The sequence below is a fragment of the Pteropus alecto genome, unplaced genomic scaffold, assembly GCF_000325575.1.
Source record: "Pteropus alecto unplaced genomic scaffold, ASM32557v1 scaffold24, whole genome shotgun sequence".
Lineage (NCBI taxonomy): Eukaryota > Metazoa > Chordata > Mammalia > Chiroptera > Pteropodidae > Pteropus > Pteropus alecto.
Window position 1 is genome coordinate 4,464,386 of NW_006439192.1, and position 19,463 is coordinate 4,483,848.

Below are 19,463 nucleotides of genomic sequence, written 5' to 3' on the forward strand. Positions count from 1 at the left end.
CTGCTTTGCTTTGTCTTGTCAATTTATATTTGTTCTTCAGGGCTCTCTCCTTTCTCTTAATTCTGCCCCTGTTTGCATTATACTACAAACTAGCAGAACAATGCTGAAAACATTGTTAGCTTTGTGATCTCTGTAGCACCCTGGAGCTTTAGGGTATCATTCTTAACCTTAGTGTTTTACTGGCGGCTGAAAGCAATCATTTCTGTAATCTTTCTTTTCTTTGTCTTTATTACTGCTAGTTTTTTATGAATATGACGTGAGAAGGCCAACTCCCTCTTTAAGGAACTTGTCCAGCAGAGTGGTCAACAAAAGATGTATTAAAGAGTAGACCTTCGTGTCATCTGATAGTAATACTGATTTATCAAAGTTATGGAGTTAAAACATTTCATTTATTTGACTGAAGAATTCGAAGATATTTATGTATACCTGGAAAGATGACAGGTTCACATGGGAAATACTATTTGTTGAAAGGTCCTTGTTAGATTAAAGTGTGTCCAATAAAGCCTGTATCTCTTTTTAAAGATTCGGAAACCTCGACCACAGAGAGAACGTGCTCAATGGGATATTGGCATTGCCCATGCCGAGAAAGCGTTGAAAATGACCCGAGAAGAAAGAATAGAACAGTATACTTTTATCTATATTGATAAACAGCCTGAAGAGGCTTTATCCCAAGCAAAAAAGAACGTTGCCTCCAAAACTGAAGTTAAAAAAACCCGGAGACCAAGATCAGTGCTGAATACTCAGACAGAACAGACCAATGCAGGTGAGGTGGCCTCCTCACTATCAAGTACTGAAAATCGGAGGCATAGCCAAAGGCGGCACACGAGTGCTGAAGAGGAAGAACCACCTCCTGTTAAAATCGCCTGGAAAACAGCAGCAGCAAGGAAATCCTTACCAGCTTCCATTACAATGCACAAAGGGAGCCTGGATTTGCAGAAGTGTAATATGTCTCCAGTTGTGAAAATTGAACAAGTGTTTGCTCTTCAGAATGCTACAGGAGATGGGAAATTTATTGATCAATTTGTTTATTCAACGAAGGTACCTCCTTTTTTCATGGTTTTTTTTTTTTTTTTTTGAAACAATATTTAATAAGTGGTCAACCTTGGCATTTAAAAAAACACAAGGTCATAATTTAAATACCCTTATTATCCACCGCATTTGAAATATACAGCCAGTTTACTGTTTAAGATGGGGCAAAAATAGACAGGCAAAAAGACTTTGTTTTCCTTCTTTTTTTCCTCTCTTTTGTAATAGCCCCATCTGTACTAGATTAATCCTGAGCTGTGCAGCCAAAATTGAACCTAGCTCCCTAAAGTCATGGGGAAAAAGTGGGCACTTTGCCTATTTCTATTTTGTATAGTTAGTATTTCTTAGTTGAAAAATGTGCTTATTAAATCATTTTTGTCAGTTATCTGAATTAACCATTGTAGTAATTATACCTGCCGATCTGTTTAGTTGCATCAGAAATTTTGTTAGGCTTAGGTAGGCTTGGGATAGCTAATGTATTTTAGAGAAATACCAGAACTGTGTTAGTTCTTTAACAGTTAACTGTGGCGATAGCTTTGGTATGGGGTGAAAATAACCTTTCAAACAACGTCTCTGTCAGCCAGCCCTTGGCCTCCATTTAGGGCACTTATTTTTTAGTTTGAAAACTTTAGAACTCTCATAATGTTTATAATATTTATTCTGTGGATTTCTTCACTACTCCTCTTGCCCCCACCCAATACCACAATTGTGGGCTTATGAATTCAATTTAGTGGTACCTCATGGACGTGTACTTTTAAAGAATTATATATTTCCTACCATTGTCATGTGCACATTAAAATGTAAATGTAGCTGTGCCTTATTAGTAATATATTTTCCTAGAGAGAAGTGTAAGGGCCCTTTTTTAACCTGTTTCTGCCTATAGGTTCAACTGATTTCATTAAGACTAAGCTACTTGGAAAAACTTTAGTTACAGTCCCCACTTGGTTCTGCTGATAACTTCAAATAGCAAATGAATATATCATTTTTAATGCAAATTGGCTCCATTCTTGGAGCTAGTTTTTACCTACTTTTAGATGCACAAATCAAACTTTTGTCATCCCCTCTTCAAAGAGTACTATTTAAATGAAATTTGAAATAAAACCAACCTTTTATAAATGAAGGCTTTAAAAATACTTTTATAAGTCACTTTATTTCATTGCATTATAAATACTTCAAATGAGACAGAATTGTAATTGTACCTGCTTTCTGTCTGCTCCAAATTGTTTATTGGGTATACATTTTGGTCACCATGAATGGCATATTTCTGTACCTATGGATGTTTTTATCTTTCAGGATGTGTTGACATTTTTATCTATGTAGTAGAGTACTTTACCAAATGAAAATGACTAGAGTTCCTTTACTGAGGTATGAATAAAATGAGAGACTATTCAGACCAGAAAATGCTTTGTTTTTTGAGAGAAAATTACATGATACACATTCATTTTTTAGTGATATTCATCATCTAGACTTAGACAAATACTTTTTTTTCTGCAGAATCTCATTGTACATTTTGGAATATATCCTGATGACTTAATAAAGTTGTTCTGATAATGGCTAAGATAATTAACTGCAATCAAGACCATATAAAATTCAAGCAAATTATAGACTTAAACTTCTTTATAAGCCAATGATACCATTGCCTGGTAATCAGCCTGTTTTTTTCATTTGCATTATTTTGAAGGGAATTGGTAACAAAACAGAAATAAGTGTGAGGGGACAAGACAGACTTATAATTTCTACACCAAACCAGAGAAATGAAAAGGCAACTCAGAATATATCATCTCCTGAAGCAACATCTGGTTCTGCAGGTAGGTATAAATGTGGCGTATGAAGATCCATTTTGAGGTTATAGTTCTGTTCTGCTATAACATGGTAGCTATGTTCCTAAGAAACTTTTAGTTATCAAAATCAAATTATGTTTTAAAAAATCAAACTATAAAAGCAGTTATTTCAATAGGAAAGAATGGTTTAGGGGCTAGAGAGCTTATTCATAGTAACAGTTATTCTTCCTATAGGAATTTACATAATAGTGTTTCATAATTAAAAGAGTATAGTTATAAAATCTACACATAGCTTAGATGTACCTTTTGATTATCTCTCTTTGCATGAGAATAATAGCTTTACATTTGCAACACTATTAACACATTCTTGCGGTTTCCTTCTTTATCCCCTATTAGAAACAACTTGGCAAATGCCCATGCTCTTTTCGTTACTCTTAGTTGTGCTTGATCTTAGTAGCTGAGAGGCCTAGGGTCTAACCCTCCTATTATAATCTGTTCTCTGATGAACAGATACCATGAATTGAAAATCTTATTATTCTTGCTAATAAGAGAAATGCCTGTATTCAGTAAGATCATACCTTTGGAATAGTCAAAGTAATTTTTATTAAGAGACTGACTTACTAAGGATCTTATAGTTTAACTGAGTGTCTGGTACGTTTGGTTTATATAACAGTATCACTGCTTCATACAGCCATCAAGAAAAGAGTTAGATATCAAACTAGCTTGGTCATTTGGAATCTTAATTTAGGGGAAAGAAGTTTGTTTCACTTTGCTCTTCTAAAATTTTTTTGGAATCTAAGAAATGACCAAATAATTTTCTAGAAGGATTTAAAGTCTTAAGACCCGAAGTAGTAATCTTGAATCATTAGTAACTCTGGCAAACCTGTAATCAAGTGGCACTAAGGAGTAAATATTTTTGTAAGGGAAATTTTGAATAAGATTCTTATTCTGAAATCTAATTATTGTTCAGGAAAGAACTGGGGCTAGCTTTTTTTAAAAAAAGGGATGGGGCCACAGGACAGGGAGAGGTGGTAGCAGAGGAGATGGGGAGTATAATGGAGGGGCGTATTAAACAGTATGTCTTTATTCAAAATCAAAATTGAGTTGAGAAGGGAAGCACATTAAAGGAGGGAGTAGCAAAGTCCAGAATCAGACTTGCAACTTGTATCATTTCAAAATACCATATGAAAAAAAACGAAATTATAATGTTGAAGGAATGAATAGATGGACTTAGGAGGTTTTGTATTCATTATCCATAATTGAACATTTTTGTTCCCTTCTTTGAATATTAAAAGAATCTTTTGGCCTCTGCTTTCCATAGTCAGGTATGTCCGTTTTGTTATCTTTACACTAAACTCTTGGTAATTTATCTGATTTTAAATGTGATACATAAGCTAGGAGGATATTTCTTTAAACATCTATATTCTCCTAATTAGGGAGAAAGTAAATTCTTCATATAATATTAGATTGATCTTAAATATTATTCTTTTATTTTTAATAGAGCTGGTTATTTCCTTCCCCTCAGCTACTGAATATTTTATTTTCATGTAGTCTTTTCATTGTAAGACTTAAGTTCTGCTATGAATTATTTTTTCTTTACTTTTTAAAGAGCAAGGTTACAATTTTTTACAACTGGACAAAGCTCAGTTCCTTCCTTAGGCAGGCACATATAATTAGGTTGTAAATTAATGTTAGACTCTTAATATGGGGATGGGTGTTCCAAACCTTTGACCTTGGTTTAAATTTGGTTACCAGCTGTGGCTGATAAGCATATTTTGTTTTAAATGACCATTTTGCTCGTTGTGAAAATAACTTCAGTACAGGCATACCTCGTTTTATTGCACTTTCACAGATGTTGCTTTTTTTTCCAAATTGAAGTTGAGATTCTCCACCAGCAAAAAGATTACTTACTTTATTACGATACTCACTTTATTGTGGTGGTCTGGAACTGAACCGCAATATCTCTGAGGTATGTCTGTATTTGAAAAGTCGGAAAAGAGATTTGATCTCCCTTCAGAAACTAATTACATCATTATCTTAGTTGGTGTTAACTTCTTAAGGGGAATTCTTGAGCCTATTCCTAGTAAACTTAGGGATACAAAGACTGTGTGGCACTCTTACATTTTTATGGTTTACAGAATTGTATTTGCATTTATACTAAATTTCTAAGCTATTTTTTAAATCTAGAGATGCTTACCTCTTCTTTCTTAGAACATAAATGTAATAGCTTTTAGTGGTTGTAAATTTAGTAGAATTTATGTGTTCTTCTGATAGCTTTTAGAATAATTTTAAGAAGTCATGTTGCCTTATTCTATGTAAGACAGTGGATCAAATATTATCTGTACTTGATGGAACAATTACGTAGTCATCCTCATAACAAATAAAGATTTTTTGTTTGTTTTAAGCAGTTCTATTTTCATTTTGTTCTGCCCTGGTAGGTACTTGAATATTGATGATCATACCAAACTATCGATCTCTGGGATAGTCAGGTGTCTCTGGGAGTAGGGTGTCTATTGGTAAAAATTTTCATAAGTGTAAGGAGAAGAGTAAGTAAAAGAAGGAGCTAGCACCTTCATTTGTGACTTCCCTGCTAGAAATCAATTAACTACAGCTCAGAAACAATATGTTACTATCTAACTACCTACTCCTTCCCCAAAACAAAAGTAATGGAATCCTTTGTTTTGGCCTTGAACTAAGGTGAGGGAAGCCATTTACACATAGACAAGAACAATAAAAGCAAATAATAATATATAGGAGCTCTGAAGGCTTTATTGAAGTAGCTTCTGCCTGATTTTATAGGAGGTCTTAGCAGCTTTCTCCTATGACAAGTGAAAGGTGATTATTATCTAGGAAGGACCATTTAGGTGGTCTAAGCACTGAAAAGATGGATAATAGCTACACTGAAGGTATCATTCCTTTTCAGGGTCACAGAATGAAATCATTCCTGACTTAGTGTTTTTTCAAGTTGTGGTCTTCAATCTAAGTTTTATCCTTTCCAAATTGGGGTCCATGAGTTTTCTTCTGTTTACTTTCAAAAAGTTTTACTGCTTAAAAATCTTAATAGTTTCTTGTTTTACTGTTTAACATGAAAAGCTTGATAATTTGTTTCAACTAGTTTTCCATGACTAATTATTTCTAAAGTATAGCAAATTCCTTGATACAATTTAGTGATTCAGTTTTTGTCAACGTTTTTGTCTTTCCTGCCTTTTTCCTTTTTGTCATTAATAATAGAACAATAACAAAACTTGTATAAGTGCAGCAAGCACTGTTAAGCATTTTACACATAGAATTAATTTAATTCATTTGTTAAAATGCAAAATATATAGTACTGATTAAATTTTTAACTAATAATTCCTAATGTCAGCTGAAAATAGTCGTTTTCATCTATTCCCTCAATCTCTTCATCCCTCAATTATAGTTACCTAAATGTGTTTATTTGCCTTTAAAACCATTCTCTGCTATTTGAGATTGACTTCATAATTTTAAAAAAAGCAGTTCCTTTTCATCTATATAATTTAGAGTCCTTTATGAATCTCAGTCTCAGCCTATCAGTCTTTATAATTTGATCTATAAAAATTTTTGTGCTCCCAATTATGTAATAGCTTTTTAGTGATTTATAGTTAAAAGACCAAAAGTAATAAGAAAAGCACAGGATTTGGTCAAATCTTAATTACATAAATGTTAAGGCATCCTTGAATGAATTTTCATTCATTTGTTTGTTTAAATCATCTCTTAGGCGCAATAGAAAAAAAGCAACAGAGAAGATCAATTAGAACTCGTTCCGAATCAGAGAAATCCACTGAGGTTGTGCCAAAGAAGAAGATCAAAAAGGAGCAGGTTGGCTTCCTACATGTAGAGAGTTAAAACATTGTATTTGTAAATGTTGTGGTTTATACTGGTATCTTAAAAGAAAGAGAAACATTCCCCAAACTGGGTTTCCTTTCTGGACTATCCTATGCTTCTGTCCTGGTGAATTCCAATACCCAATTCTAATCCAACCATCCTGTGATTCTGCTTCAGGCATTTTCATAGAAAACAGTCAGGCTTCAGGAGATGAGAAGCCAGTGGTGCAAGACTCTTAAAGCATTCCTCACATTTATTTTGAAATTTATGTTATGAACAAAATGATTTCATGTTTTCATGATTTTTATTTGGAACCATCATTGAGTCCCCTCCCCCCTTTTTTAATTTTGATTTTTGGTTTAAGCTGCTGGTATGTATTGTTTTTATTTTTAAAACAAATCAAATTAACTATAAGAATTATATTTAAGAAACAGATAATCAGATGATCTGGGTTTTCTGTTGATATCACAGATTTTTTGGAATGTTATTTTCCCAGTGGAATGGCACTCACCTGTTATTGGGTTATCAGATAAACACTAAGTAAAAAAAGGGGGGTGGGGCATTTTGACTGAGAGGTTTTAAACTAGTGTAATCAGTATAGTAATAGTCGTATTAAATTCCCTTTTCAAGGAAATTTTTAGAAATCATACTCCTTTTAAACTCAAAATCAGAAATTTTCTTAATTTTTTAAACAGCCTAGGCAGCTGCTATTAAAAAGAATTCTGAATGGTATTAGTTCCAATAAGTATTTTTTAAACTACTTAATATAGAAAAGTGTGAACTTTTCTATTTTTATTTCATAATTTTAAACTTCCAAACTTAAAAGGTGACTTTGTGGGTGCTCTGTGGTATCATCAAGCATGTAAAACAATTTTCCTGGGAATATTTAACTAAAATTTAAATAATATACTAATTTATCATTCATTTATCATAATTAACTTTCATACTTAGGAAATTATATTCCAAAAAATCTAAGCTCTTGCAAATCTATAGTATTCATTACCAAAATGAAGTTGTGATTTTACCAGTTGGTTCCCAAATTCAGTCTGTGACTAGTCAGTTTAAAATTAATAAGCAGAATGAGTGCAAAATGGGACAAATTGTTAATACCACTGTGTTACAGTTAGTAGTAGAACAATACCAGTGATTGTTTAGAAGATTTTATATTTGTATTACTAATTGTATCTTATAAAAGCGCTTCTGTTGTATGTTTTTTTACCTGTTGTAAAAAAAAATAAAAAATTTTTTTAAAAAGTTTAGAACAATCCTTAAATATTTACAAAATGTGTTTCAACATGCATATTTCACTACATCTTATACATAAAATTCAGTTCATAGCTTAAACAGGAACTCCTCCAAACAATCTTTTCTTTAATTCCAATGGTTCAATCCTCAGATTACCACGTGTTTTACATATACATTGGCAGAATAACTTCTGATCTCGCTCTCCTAATGTAGGATCAAGACACTGTTCATAAGACACTCAAGAAAGTGCTTTTGCAATATCACAAACTTATTTTCTTAAGTTTGTACTAGCAGCAAAAGTATTGAGCTTCCAGCTGTATGAAGCCCTGTAGCACTCTCTACAGAGAGGGTCCTGATTCCCAGCAACTTAGCTGTGAGTGCAGGCGCGGAAGGGTCTTAAAGTGGCGTGAGTTACATTAACCTGAGTATCATAGTAAGTAAAAATTTATCCTAACGTCTTTGGGGCGGGAGGGGTTTATAGCAACATTGGGGCTGGTTGCAGAAACAACCCCTCTCTTGCCTCCCAGACACTGAGGAAAGCATTCTTGTTCTCTTCATCTACCAAGGGAATGGTGGGAAAAGTCTTTGATAGCAAGCATGTGGCTGTGTGTTGTCACTTTGTATTCAGCACAGGCAGCTAGGATTTAAACCCTCCCTGACTTGGAGACAGAGAACTTTACCCAGAATATGGGACTGAGTTCAGATTTCAGATACATTAATCACTCATCATTAGATTGATGGAAGTACTATTTTTTTTCCCCTCTGTTAATTAAAAGTGAAAAAAGTTCTTTGTTAATGCTGTATTTTTCTGTCTAAACAGGTTGAAACAGTTCCACAGGCTACAGTGAAGACTGGATTACAGAAAGGTGAGTTATTATAATGTTGCTTTACATTTCCTGATTAAAACCAATTTTAAAGAATTTTTGTACTTCATGTATTTTTGTTTGTCTCTGTAAATCATTGTTGTTGCTCTTCAGTCAATTTGTGTGAAACTGAAGTATTCTCTGGTGTGTGTGTGTGTGTGTGTGTGCGTGTACGTGCACGTGTGGCTTTTAGAGTTGATCTTATTCTGTACTTCCATGTGAAAAGTTTATTTGTTTTAGTAAATTGGAGAACACCATGTAGACTTAATACTGTTTCCAACTTTTCTTCATAAGATTCTGGGGTTTCACTGGTTTATAAACTAGGGATGTGACGAATCCACTTTTTTTGGTATTCGACTGAATACCGAATAGTAGCTGTTAATGTTTGTCAAACATGGACTATGACAAATCAGACAAGACAACATGATTGAAAAAAAATCTTTCCACATTTATTTTTACAGTGCTGTAAAATCTTTTTGTAAATTAAAATGATTCATAGCATATTTATGGCCATTATTAGATGACCTTATGCAAATCTATTTGAGATATGCACAAAGTTTAAGAAACCTTAAACTTATATCTGTATTTTCTGTGTGCAATTTGACTACAGTAGTAGTCAAACTTCATAGCATGATTCGTGCGTTTTTGGTGAGATCATTCAGACTGTATTTAATACTTGTAGTTTACTCTGGGCAAATTGCATTATTTTAAAAAAAAAAAACACCAGCCTCTCTGCATTCTCGGGGAGAAGTCTGCAGCGATGGTCTCCGTGGAGATCCTCAGCAGAACTGAACAGCCTCTCGGAGGGAACACTGCTTGGCGGAGCTCCAAGAAAAGACATCGCGATCGCTGGGAGATTAGGAGGCCTGATTGCGTTGTGTTTCCACCATTCCACAGGGTCGGCGGACCGGGGAGTGCAGGGCTCTGTCAGATTCAGTGACAGCTCCGTCTCCGCAGCGATTGAGGAAACTGTGGACTGAGATTCCTGTACAATTTCATCCCAGAAACTCCAGACTTGTAGTCTCCATGCAAGATTTCTTTGTCGGCGGCTTGATAAACAGTTTCTTTGTTTTCAATTTTGATTTTGCCAATCATCATTATTGGCATTTTCCTGCCTGTTTTCTTCTTCAAGACTCTGAACAATTGCTTTAACATTCAAATGATTTTTTTTGGTCTGAGCTGGATGGGTACAGCGTAAATCATGGGTCCAGCCTAAAAACCACCGTTTAACTTACACTGATCGATTTCAACATGGACTGTTTTTGGTTTTTTTTTTGTTTGTTTTTAAATAAAGCATCATTAATGCACATCTGCAGGGTTTTGCCAAACAGCCCAAACTGTATACATTACAATCGTTTAAAGCTCTTTTTTTTTTTTTTTTTTTTAAATATTAGTGCCGTTATCATGGAGAACAGCATGGCAGCTGTCTTTGGCAGTCTGTCATTTTTCTAGCATTTTAAGAAACTCATCGGAAATGGCGGTACCTGTGTTTCCCTACGAAAGCCTCTCAGTACAGCACTCCTGTTCCTCTGTTAAAACTCCTTGTTAATCCAGTGATCTTTTAGGCCAAGGAAATATTTTGTGGTGGTGTTCTGGGTCCATACACCAGCAATGAAGGAGATAGATTTGTGTACTTGTGTTTTTTAATCAGCGTTAACACGGGCAGGCACCCTCATTTATAGATGTAAGGAAACATTCAGTGAAAAACTGATAGAATGGGATGTGATAACGAGGTTCCAGTAATCTGAGCAGTCTAAAGAGACCCACATCCTCCACCACAGAACATGGCTATATACCAAGTGCTACTCTCACTCAGCCTGTTGCGGATCTTCATGGCCTCAGGAGACTTGTTTCTCCATGGTCTCTTCTGGACTGCACACTTCCACCATAGCTTGCTGGGCTGATCTAGATGTCTGTTTGTTATATGGAAATTTTGGGGGAAAAATCCAAAACACAAACTGTGGGTTGAAATATTAACCGTCTCCTTGGTTCCTTGGTATTCACCGTGCCTGATCTGCACATTTCATCGTGGCTGTTTCTGTATAGCCTATACTGCGTTAGCCCAAGAGATTGTTGCTTTGTAACTTTTTGCACTATTGTTTTGGCTGGATTTGTATTACACACAATTTTAAAAAAATTCCACACTATTCTCTGCCTTTTTTTTTTTTTTATTTATTTCTTCCCGCACAAATTCCACATAGAGGCCTCTCATCCAGCTCTTCGTGATTTGGCTGCACTTGAACATTGATTGTTTACAACCCTCAGCAATGTGCCTCCTAAATGGCATGACATATGTAGATGTGCTGCAGCACTTGTTAATGGTCACAATAAATGACACTTCACCAAGGAAGTCTCAAATGAACAATTATGAACATCCAAAATTTATTTGGGGGGCAATAATCAACTAAATTTCAAAATTCGGGGGAAAATGGCACTATCCGTGTACGAATCGAATACAAATCAAAGATTTGTCACATCCCTAATAAAAACAAGATGGAGATGTCTCTGCAACCATATTTGTAAGCTACACAGTGTGTTGGGTTTTATGTCTTCCCCCCTCCAAATTGAATGGTTCTTCGGATTGCTCCAAATAAATCAGCTATCCTATAGTTTTGATAGAATTGTTTTTTAGGTTGGAGCTTGGGCTCTGTTGACTGAAAATAGCTTTAGAGCAGGAGCACTGAGTTAAATGTTTTAATAGAGCAGTTGTAAATTAAATCACTATCAGGAAGGTCAGAAGCTTATGAAGTTTCGACTCGTGACTTCAGTGTTACAAAAAGAGTTGTGCTTTTTTCACACTACAGACGAGTTTGGGGAAAAATATTCTCCCACAAAAATAAAACAACAAACTTAAAGCACTATTTTAGGATTAATTTCGGTGTATTGTATTAAGGTGCCAGCGAGATTTCAGATTCCTGTAAACCTCTAAAGAAAAGGAGTCGCGCCTCAACTGATGTAGAAATGACTAGTTCAGCATACAGAGACACATCTGACTCCGATTCTAGAGGCCTGAGTGACCTGCAGGTAAATATGTTCAAGGGTCTGAGCACAGTGCTCTTTTTTTGCTTCGCAAAACCAACTAACATATTGCTTTGCCTTACTTATTTGAGGAAAATGGGAATTTTAAAAAATATTCAAAGTAAATCATCTTGGTTATTTTGTAATTATGAGTGTCTTAATTTTAAGCCTGCACTGATCCTTACATAACAGAAAGTTTTTTAATTTTAACTAGCTTCTCTTAAACACCAGATATATAGTATCTAGTGTTTTAGAAAGATAGAATAAAAAAGAGGTTGTATGAAGGTTTATATGAGCAACTGTTACTAGGATTTTCATTGCACTTTGAGGAAATTTTTTTTTTCCTTAAAAATGTGCTATGTTTTTCATGTAGGTAGGCTTTGGAAAGCAAGTAGATAGCCCGTCAGCTACTGCAGATGCAGACATTTCCGATGTGCAGTCTGTGGATTCAAGTTTGTCAAGAAGAGGCTTTGGAATGAGTAAGAAGGACACTGTATGTCAGGTAGGCAAGCGACTTATCCTATACCTTGAAAAAAATTGCTATTTTGTCAATAATATACTTACCTCTTGTTGGAGAGGGTAGTATCTATCTAAATTATATTACTTTAAAGCTACAGCTCTAAAAGCCTTTTCTGGCTCTTTCTGAGTTGGAATTCTTATTATTCACATGCAAGTGTCAATCTTCATTGTGAAACTTATGGATTGGAAGTAAATGGCAAATGACCGATTTCAAAAACATTTTAATAAACTTAAATTAGTATTTCTTTTAAGGTATATTTACCCTTTTTGAAAAATACTTCTTTGCCCTGTGAAGAAAAGTTCAATTATGCAGATTCCAAAGAAGGAATCAATAAAGATCAAGTATGACTTTTAAACTTTATACCATAATGGGTCTGGAAATAATTGTCTAGTCCATTGGTTTTTACCATGAGGACCAAGGACAAGCAGCATCAGTATTGTCAGGGTATTTGTTGGAAATGCAAATTCTCAGGCCCCACCCCAGGCCTACTGAATCAGAAACTGTAGGAGAGGGACCCTACGATCTGTGTCTTAACAGACCCTCCAGGTGATTCTGATGCCTTGCTGAAGTTTGAGAATCACTGCTTTTTGCCATATTACAGATCTGTGAAAGCTCTGGTGACTCTCTGATTCCTTGTGAGGGAGAGTGCTACAAACACTTTCACCTGGAGTGCTTGGGGTTGACATCACTCCCTGATGGAAAGTTCATCTGCATGGAATGTAAAACTGGTAAGCTTACTTCTGTTGATAGCTATGAAAAGATGGATAGGAAGGAATATGCAAGGCCAGCATCTCCCATGATATCTAATTTTCTTACCACTTTTATATAGCACTTAACTTCCTCTCCATAGGTATTTCAACAAATTAAGACCATTCAGTGATTAGGCTTCCTAAGGAAATTTTTTATTATCAGTGACTTAATCATAAAAATCTATTAAATCATTGAGATGTATTTGTATTTATCTAAAGAGCTATAGAAAGTATGTGGAGTGAATTATTTTTCAGATGGGGTTGAGATTTTTGTGTTCAAGAAATTGGTTTAAAGTCCTTGACTTTAATAGACTGGAACAAGTGTCAGTCACAAACTATAACCATGGTGATGGTACTTTTTAGTGGAAAGATGGAGCTACTGAAAATTGTTTGTTTTTTATGGTGGCATTGGTTAATGAAATCCAATAAGTTTCAGCTTGAAAATTGTTTTTTAAACATACAAGTTTTGGATTCACTATTAATTTTTTACCCCTCTCCTGTATAGACTACCACCTATCAAAGTAATTTATAAAGAAGTATGCAAGTTTATGTTCTGTGTGTAGCCATGATTCTAAGTAAAATAATGGAAAGCAGGAGGTAGAGTTGTTTAATCTGTAATAAGGCAAGTGAAAAGTCAACTGGAAATGGCATGTTAGTGCTTCTAGGAACCATGTCTGTATGTTTTTGTTTTGTTTTTGCTATGAGAAACTATGAGCCAGTTGGATATCAAGTATATATGATATGCTAATCTTACTCTTGACACTTTATTAATAATTTACCTACTCCTTTGCCTCCTTTATTTGGATTCTCATACATTTATTTTATCCTTTTTATTTGATTATGTACCTCCTAAAATCATTTACATATTCTAAATTCCAATACATTTATGGTATTTTATTTTTCTGAACTTACTAAAGGCCAGGTGCTGTTAGTACCAAGCAGTTTATCCTATTATCTCATTTGATTCTCATAATGTAATGAGATAGATATTATTTTCACTTTGTAGAAAGCGAAAGTAAAGATTAGAGGGCTTAGTTTAGTACCTTGCCCAAAGTCACAAAAACAGAATAAGATGAAACTGGAATTTAAACCCAGGAGGCAGCTTGACCCCAGAATCTTTGCTCTCTACATTCACCTTCTATCATCCTAAGTAGGACGAAGAACATATATCATGTATGCTAACACACACACTCAGTCTTCTCTCACATACATAACACATGCACATATTAAGCCATAGAAACTGTTTTGAATATATAACATATTTTTCCCTATATAAAATATCAGTTTATTCACCACATTTAGACTCTGCAGTAAAACTTTTGAATGGTTTGCCAACTGGCAGTCTCAGGGTCACATTATCTACACATTGTTTTATTTGGCCCTTAAGATGTGTTTTGAATGTGTGAACATGAATCAGGCATGTACTACTGGTTCCTCACATTCTCTACCATTCCCTTTTTCTAAAACTCTGTCACTCTAGTCATTTATGTAATTTTCCTAGCCCTTTTAAGCACTTGTTTTTGATCTCTGATTTAAACTATAGACAGGAAGGACTACATAGCTCAGCATTAAAACACTCTTTTAAGGCTTCTCTCTTAACTCTAGAATCCAGCAGAATTTTTGCCAACAAAGGTTAGATATAATCTAATTTGATACACATCTGTTAAGAAATTTAAGAAGGAACTTTCCTTTAAAAACAATTCAGTAGAACAGAGTTGGAGGACTCACACTTCCTGATTTCAAAATTTACTATAAAGCTACAGTAATTAAAACAATGTAATACTGGCATAAAGACAGACATATAAACCAATGGAATCAAATAGGGAGTCCAGAAATAAACATTCACATATATGGTGAAGTGATTTCTTGACAAAGGTTTAAAGGCCATTCATTGAGGAAAGGACAATCTTGTCAACAAATGGTGCTGGGAAAACTGAATATCCACATGCAAAAGAATGAAATTGGACCCTTACCTAACACCATTTATAAAAAATAATTTAAAATGGATTAGAGCTAAAACTATAAAACTCTTAGAAGAAAATATAGGGGTAAAGCTTCATGACATTGAATTTGGCAGTGATTGCCTGGATATGATACCAAAGGCACAAGCAACAACAAAAAAATAAACAAATTGATAAAATAAGCTTTATCAAAATGAAAAACTGTGTCTACCAAATGACACTATCAACTAAGTGAAAATGCAGTCCACAAAATGGAAGAAAATAATTACAAATAACGTATCTGACAGGGATTAATATCCAAAATATATAAAGAATTCCTACAACTCAACAGAAGAACAAACTCAATTCAAAATTGGGCAAAGGGTCTACGGCCATGCTACCCTGAACAAGCCCGATCCCGTCTGATCTTGGAAGCTAAGCAGGATCTGGCCTGGTTAGTACTTGGATGGAAGATCACCTAGGAAGACCAGGTGCTGTAGGCATAAAAAATATAAAAATAAAAAAATAAAGAATCGTAAGCTGACAAGTTCCTTGCAATCTGTGAGGTCAACCAAGGGTTGCCTTGCCTAAAAAAAAAAATTGGGCAAAGGACTTGACATTTCTCCAAAGAAGAAATACAAATGGCTAATACGCACGTGAAAAGATGTTCAACAATTAGTAATCAGGCAAATGCAAATCAAAACCACAATGAGATACCACTGTACACCCATTAGAATAGCTATTAACACACACACACACACACACACACACACACACACACACACACACACCAGGATATGGAAACTTTAGAACACTTGTACACTATTGATAGGAATGTCAAATAGTGTAACTGCTGTGGAAAACAGTATGGCAGTTCCTCAAAAAAATTAAACCTAGAATTACTGTGTAATTCAACAATTCCAATTCTGGGTATATACCCAAAAGAATTGAAAGCAGGGACTCAAAACAGGTATTTGTACACCCATGTCTATTGCAGCATTATTCACAATAGCCAAAAACATGGAAACAACCCAACTGTCCATCAGTGGATGAATGGATAGATAAAAAAGCCCCTGGGTCTGGGCTATATGGCTCGAGCATCTGGCAAGGGAGGGAGGAAAGCATGAGTTCTGTGCTAGGTAAAAAGACTAAAGATTACATTGTAAGAAAAGAAAAACAGAAGCCATGTTTCGAAGACCTGTATTACAGGTGTTTCATCAATTTGTAAGACATGAGTCTGAAATAGTGAGCAGCTTGGTTCTCAAAAGATTTCTGAATTGTGTGCAGCTACTTATACAAGTGGGTCAGGACCCTGTCATGAGACAGGTGGAAAGGAGAAACCCAGTCACAATATTTTCTCTAGTGACAAATGAGATAGGGAAATCCGGAGAAAATGAAGCTTACCAAATGGGCGATGTCAGTCAAAAGACAACGTGACACAGAATTTCAGTATTCCAACCAGGCCTCAGAGATGTGGCATATCAGTATGTGAAAAAGGGGCCTCGAATTTATGTGAAAGGGAAAGTAGACTATGGCGAATACACAGACAAAAATAACATGAGGCAACAAGCAACAACAATCATAGCTGATAACATTATATTTCTGAGAGACCAGATGAAGGAGAAGGCATAAAGTGGGCAATTCTTTTTTGACCAGTGTTTGGTGCCGTCGCATTTCCAAATCATGTATAGTCTTTGTAGTTTCTACAGACAAGAATTAAAATATTCTTCTATATATATTAAAAAAATATTGTATGTACATCCAATGGAATATTATTCAGCTTTAAAAAGAAATGAAATAAATACTGATACATGCTACAACATGGATGAACTTTGAGGACATCATGCTGAGTTAAATAACCCAGTTACAAGGACAAATATTGCATGATTCCACTTAAATGAGTTACCTAGAGTAGTCAAATTCATAAAGACACAAAGTAGAACAGTTGTTACCAAGGGTTGGGTGAGAGAGAGGAATGGGAGTTACCATAAAGCAATCACATTACTGCTGCTTCAGTATCAGTGTATGAATCATTACACCTATAAATAAATATGAACTTCTTTTTTACATCTTTTCATTTTTGATGTCTAGTGTTAGTAACGTGTATAACATGTAGTGTTTTGTATCATATAAGACCATATCGACATAGATATTGACAGACAATTCATCTTGTAAACAGATGACTTAAACTTACAGTATCAATAAATATAGTACTGTAAATATATTTTCTCTTATATTTTCTTAACATTTTCTCTAGCTTTATTGTAAAAATATAGAATATAATACATACAATATACAGAATATATGTTAACCAACTGTTTATGTTATTGGTATGGTTTCCAGTCAACAGTAGGCTATTAGTAGTTCAATTTTGGGGGAGTCAAAAGTTAGAGGTGAAATTTTGACTACACGGGGGATCAGTGCCCCTAACCCCTGTGTCATTTAAGGGTCAACTGTACTTTTTCATTATTTTTTAAATTGCTTTTGATTTACTTATTATCACATGAAAATTAGTTTGATACCAATTTGGTATACTTCCAACATATTAGGAGTGAAAATTCAGATTCTTTAAACCACTGATTAAGGTGATTTAGCAACTTTTTTTATCAAGAGATCAACACTTTACATATAAACAGTATTACAGGATACATGTCTAATAAGTTCTTATAATACCACTTCTTTCTGTTGTTTAAGACAAATGCAATTTCTGGAAAGAAAGCATTTTCATTTGCCCCTTTGAAAAAAATGTGTAACAGACTATTTTATTTATTACTTGCTCTAAGTGAAGACGAAGCCCTAGCGGAAGGAAGGATATTGGAAGTATTCACCGGCTAGAGCTCTAAGCATGTCTTAAAGGAGTTTGATAGTTCAGCTCTCTATTAGTATAATAGTATCACTAGTTAAAATAATTTTCATTTCTATTTTGCTTATTTTGATCACTTTGCAAATGAAAGCCTACCTATTTCATTTTTACATAGAGCAGTTTATGCATTAGGCAAAACTGAAGTCAAACCTCTTAACCTTGAAAAGAATTTTCTTTTAATTTTAAAAAAAATTTAAGTTATTTTAAAAACAATACTATTGCTTTCATATGCATACATGTTAAAATATAATTTGATATATATGCAACAGTACAACAAAAACCCCGCTGTACTATATTTTATTTCTACAACAAAACCGATAAAAAAAATTTGAAAAACATTTGAAAATCAGTTTTAAGTATTAATTTTAAAGAATTTTGTAGTTCAGCCAATTTGTAAAGGTTAAGTACTTCTAAAACTAAATCTAACTTTCTTTAAAAAAATCAAAAAAGCTATTCCTTGTATTTTTTTCTTCAGATTTTTTATAGCATTATAAGAAAAATGGAGAAAATCTTGAATACTTCCCAAAAGGTGATAGCCCAATGGCCAATAATCACTTATAATTTCCACATGTAAAACAGACAAAAATTAAAACATAATCCTAATTAAAAAAGGAAGAAAAATAATTAACTAGATGTCTTCTTCAAACTGTAGAAAGTTAAAGAGGAAATTACCCACAGAAAAGACCTTCAAAGAATAACAAAACAAATAAATAACAAAAACATGGTTATAATTTGCAGTTCTTTGATTACAACTAAACATTTTTTTCTGTATCTTTATTGACAGTCTTGTAAGTGACCTGTTCGTGTGTCTTGTCCATTTATGTATTGCAGTGTCAAACGTGTGATTATTTGTTAGTATTTTAGATTTACAGCTAATTAAATACACAAGTAATACATCATTGCCGTGTTATGAAAATAAAGCTCAAGCTGAAGTCTCTCCTAGATCATCACTCTTAATCCTAGGCCTTACTTAATTCTAGGTCTCCCCAGAGGTAACCATTATTATTATTAGTTTGGTGTTTAGACCTGTAAGCCTTTTTCTGTATGTGTGTCCACGTGTGCGTGTATGCATATGTGTAAGTGTGTAACATTTTTGTGTGTGTTATAATAAAAATGTATTACACTATTGTTCTGCAGCTTGCTTTTTTCACTATCTTTGAACTTTTTTACGTCAATACAAATGCATTCTATTTAATTGCTGCAGTGTTCCACAGTATAACTATATCAATAGTTTATTTAACTAGTCCTCTATTGATGGACATTTGAATTGCTTTAAGTTGTTTGCAGTTACAAACAATGCTTCAGTCAACATCTTTTTATATATACAAGTCTACATACACTAATGTAAATAGCAAGAAGAATTTCTAGGCTGCAGAAAGAGAATGTACTTTGAAAAAAAATGGATACTACCTTGTTTCCTTCTAAGGTAGTTCCAACATAAACTCCTAACAGCAGTATATAAAAGTACCTGTTTCCCTGCATCCTCATCAACAATTAGTATTATCAAACTTTTAAAGTTTTTTCCTATTTGATGAAGTTTTAAAATGTTACTTGGAGTTTTAATTAGCATTTATCTCCTTACTACTGAAATTGAACATTTTTTAATGTTTTTTGG

General features: G+C 34.1%; 1 protein-coding gene and 2 pseudogenes across 11 annotated transcripts in view; all 3 read left to right on the forward strand.

Moving 5' to 3' along the window:
* The window catches only part of NSD3 (nuclear receptor binding SET domain protein 3), a 93,169-nt gene that overhangs the window by 44,085 nt on the left and 29,621 nt on the right, over positions 1–19,463 (forward strand). For 10 of the 11 annotated variants that reach the window (XM_025049971.1, XM_015592875.2, XM_015592874.2 and 7 more), the window contains 7 exons: positions 523–1,038; positions 2,708–2,834; positions 6,544–6,644; positions 8,716–8,761; positions 11,652–11,782; positions 12,150–12,278; positions 12,898–13,024. In XM_025049971.1, coding sequence (XP_024905739.1) covers positions 523–1,038; positions 2,708–2,834; positions 6,544–6,644; positions 8,716–8,761; positions 11,652–11,782; positions 12,150–12,278; positions 12,898–13,024 — 1,177 coding nt within the window. Of the gene's footprint in view, positions 1–522; positions 1,039–2,707; positions 2,835–6,543; positions 6,645–8,715; positions 8,762–9,655; positions 11,286–11,651; positions 11,783–12,149; positions 12,279–12,897; positions 13,025–19,463 lie in introns of those variants that run through there. The other variant, XM_025049976.1, reaches the window with a different exon arrangement.
* Positions 15,370–15,488, forward strand: LOC112483352 (annotated as a pseudogene).
* On the forward strand, positions 15,802–17,169 carry LOC112483339 (annotated as a pseudogene).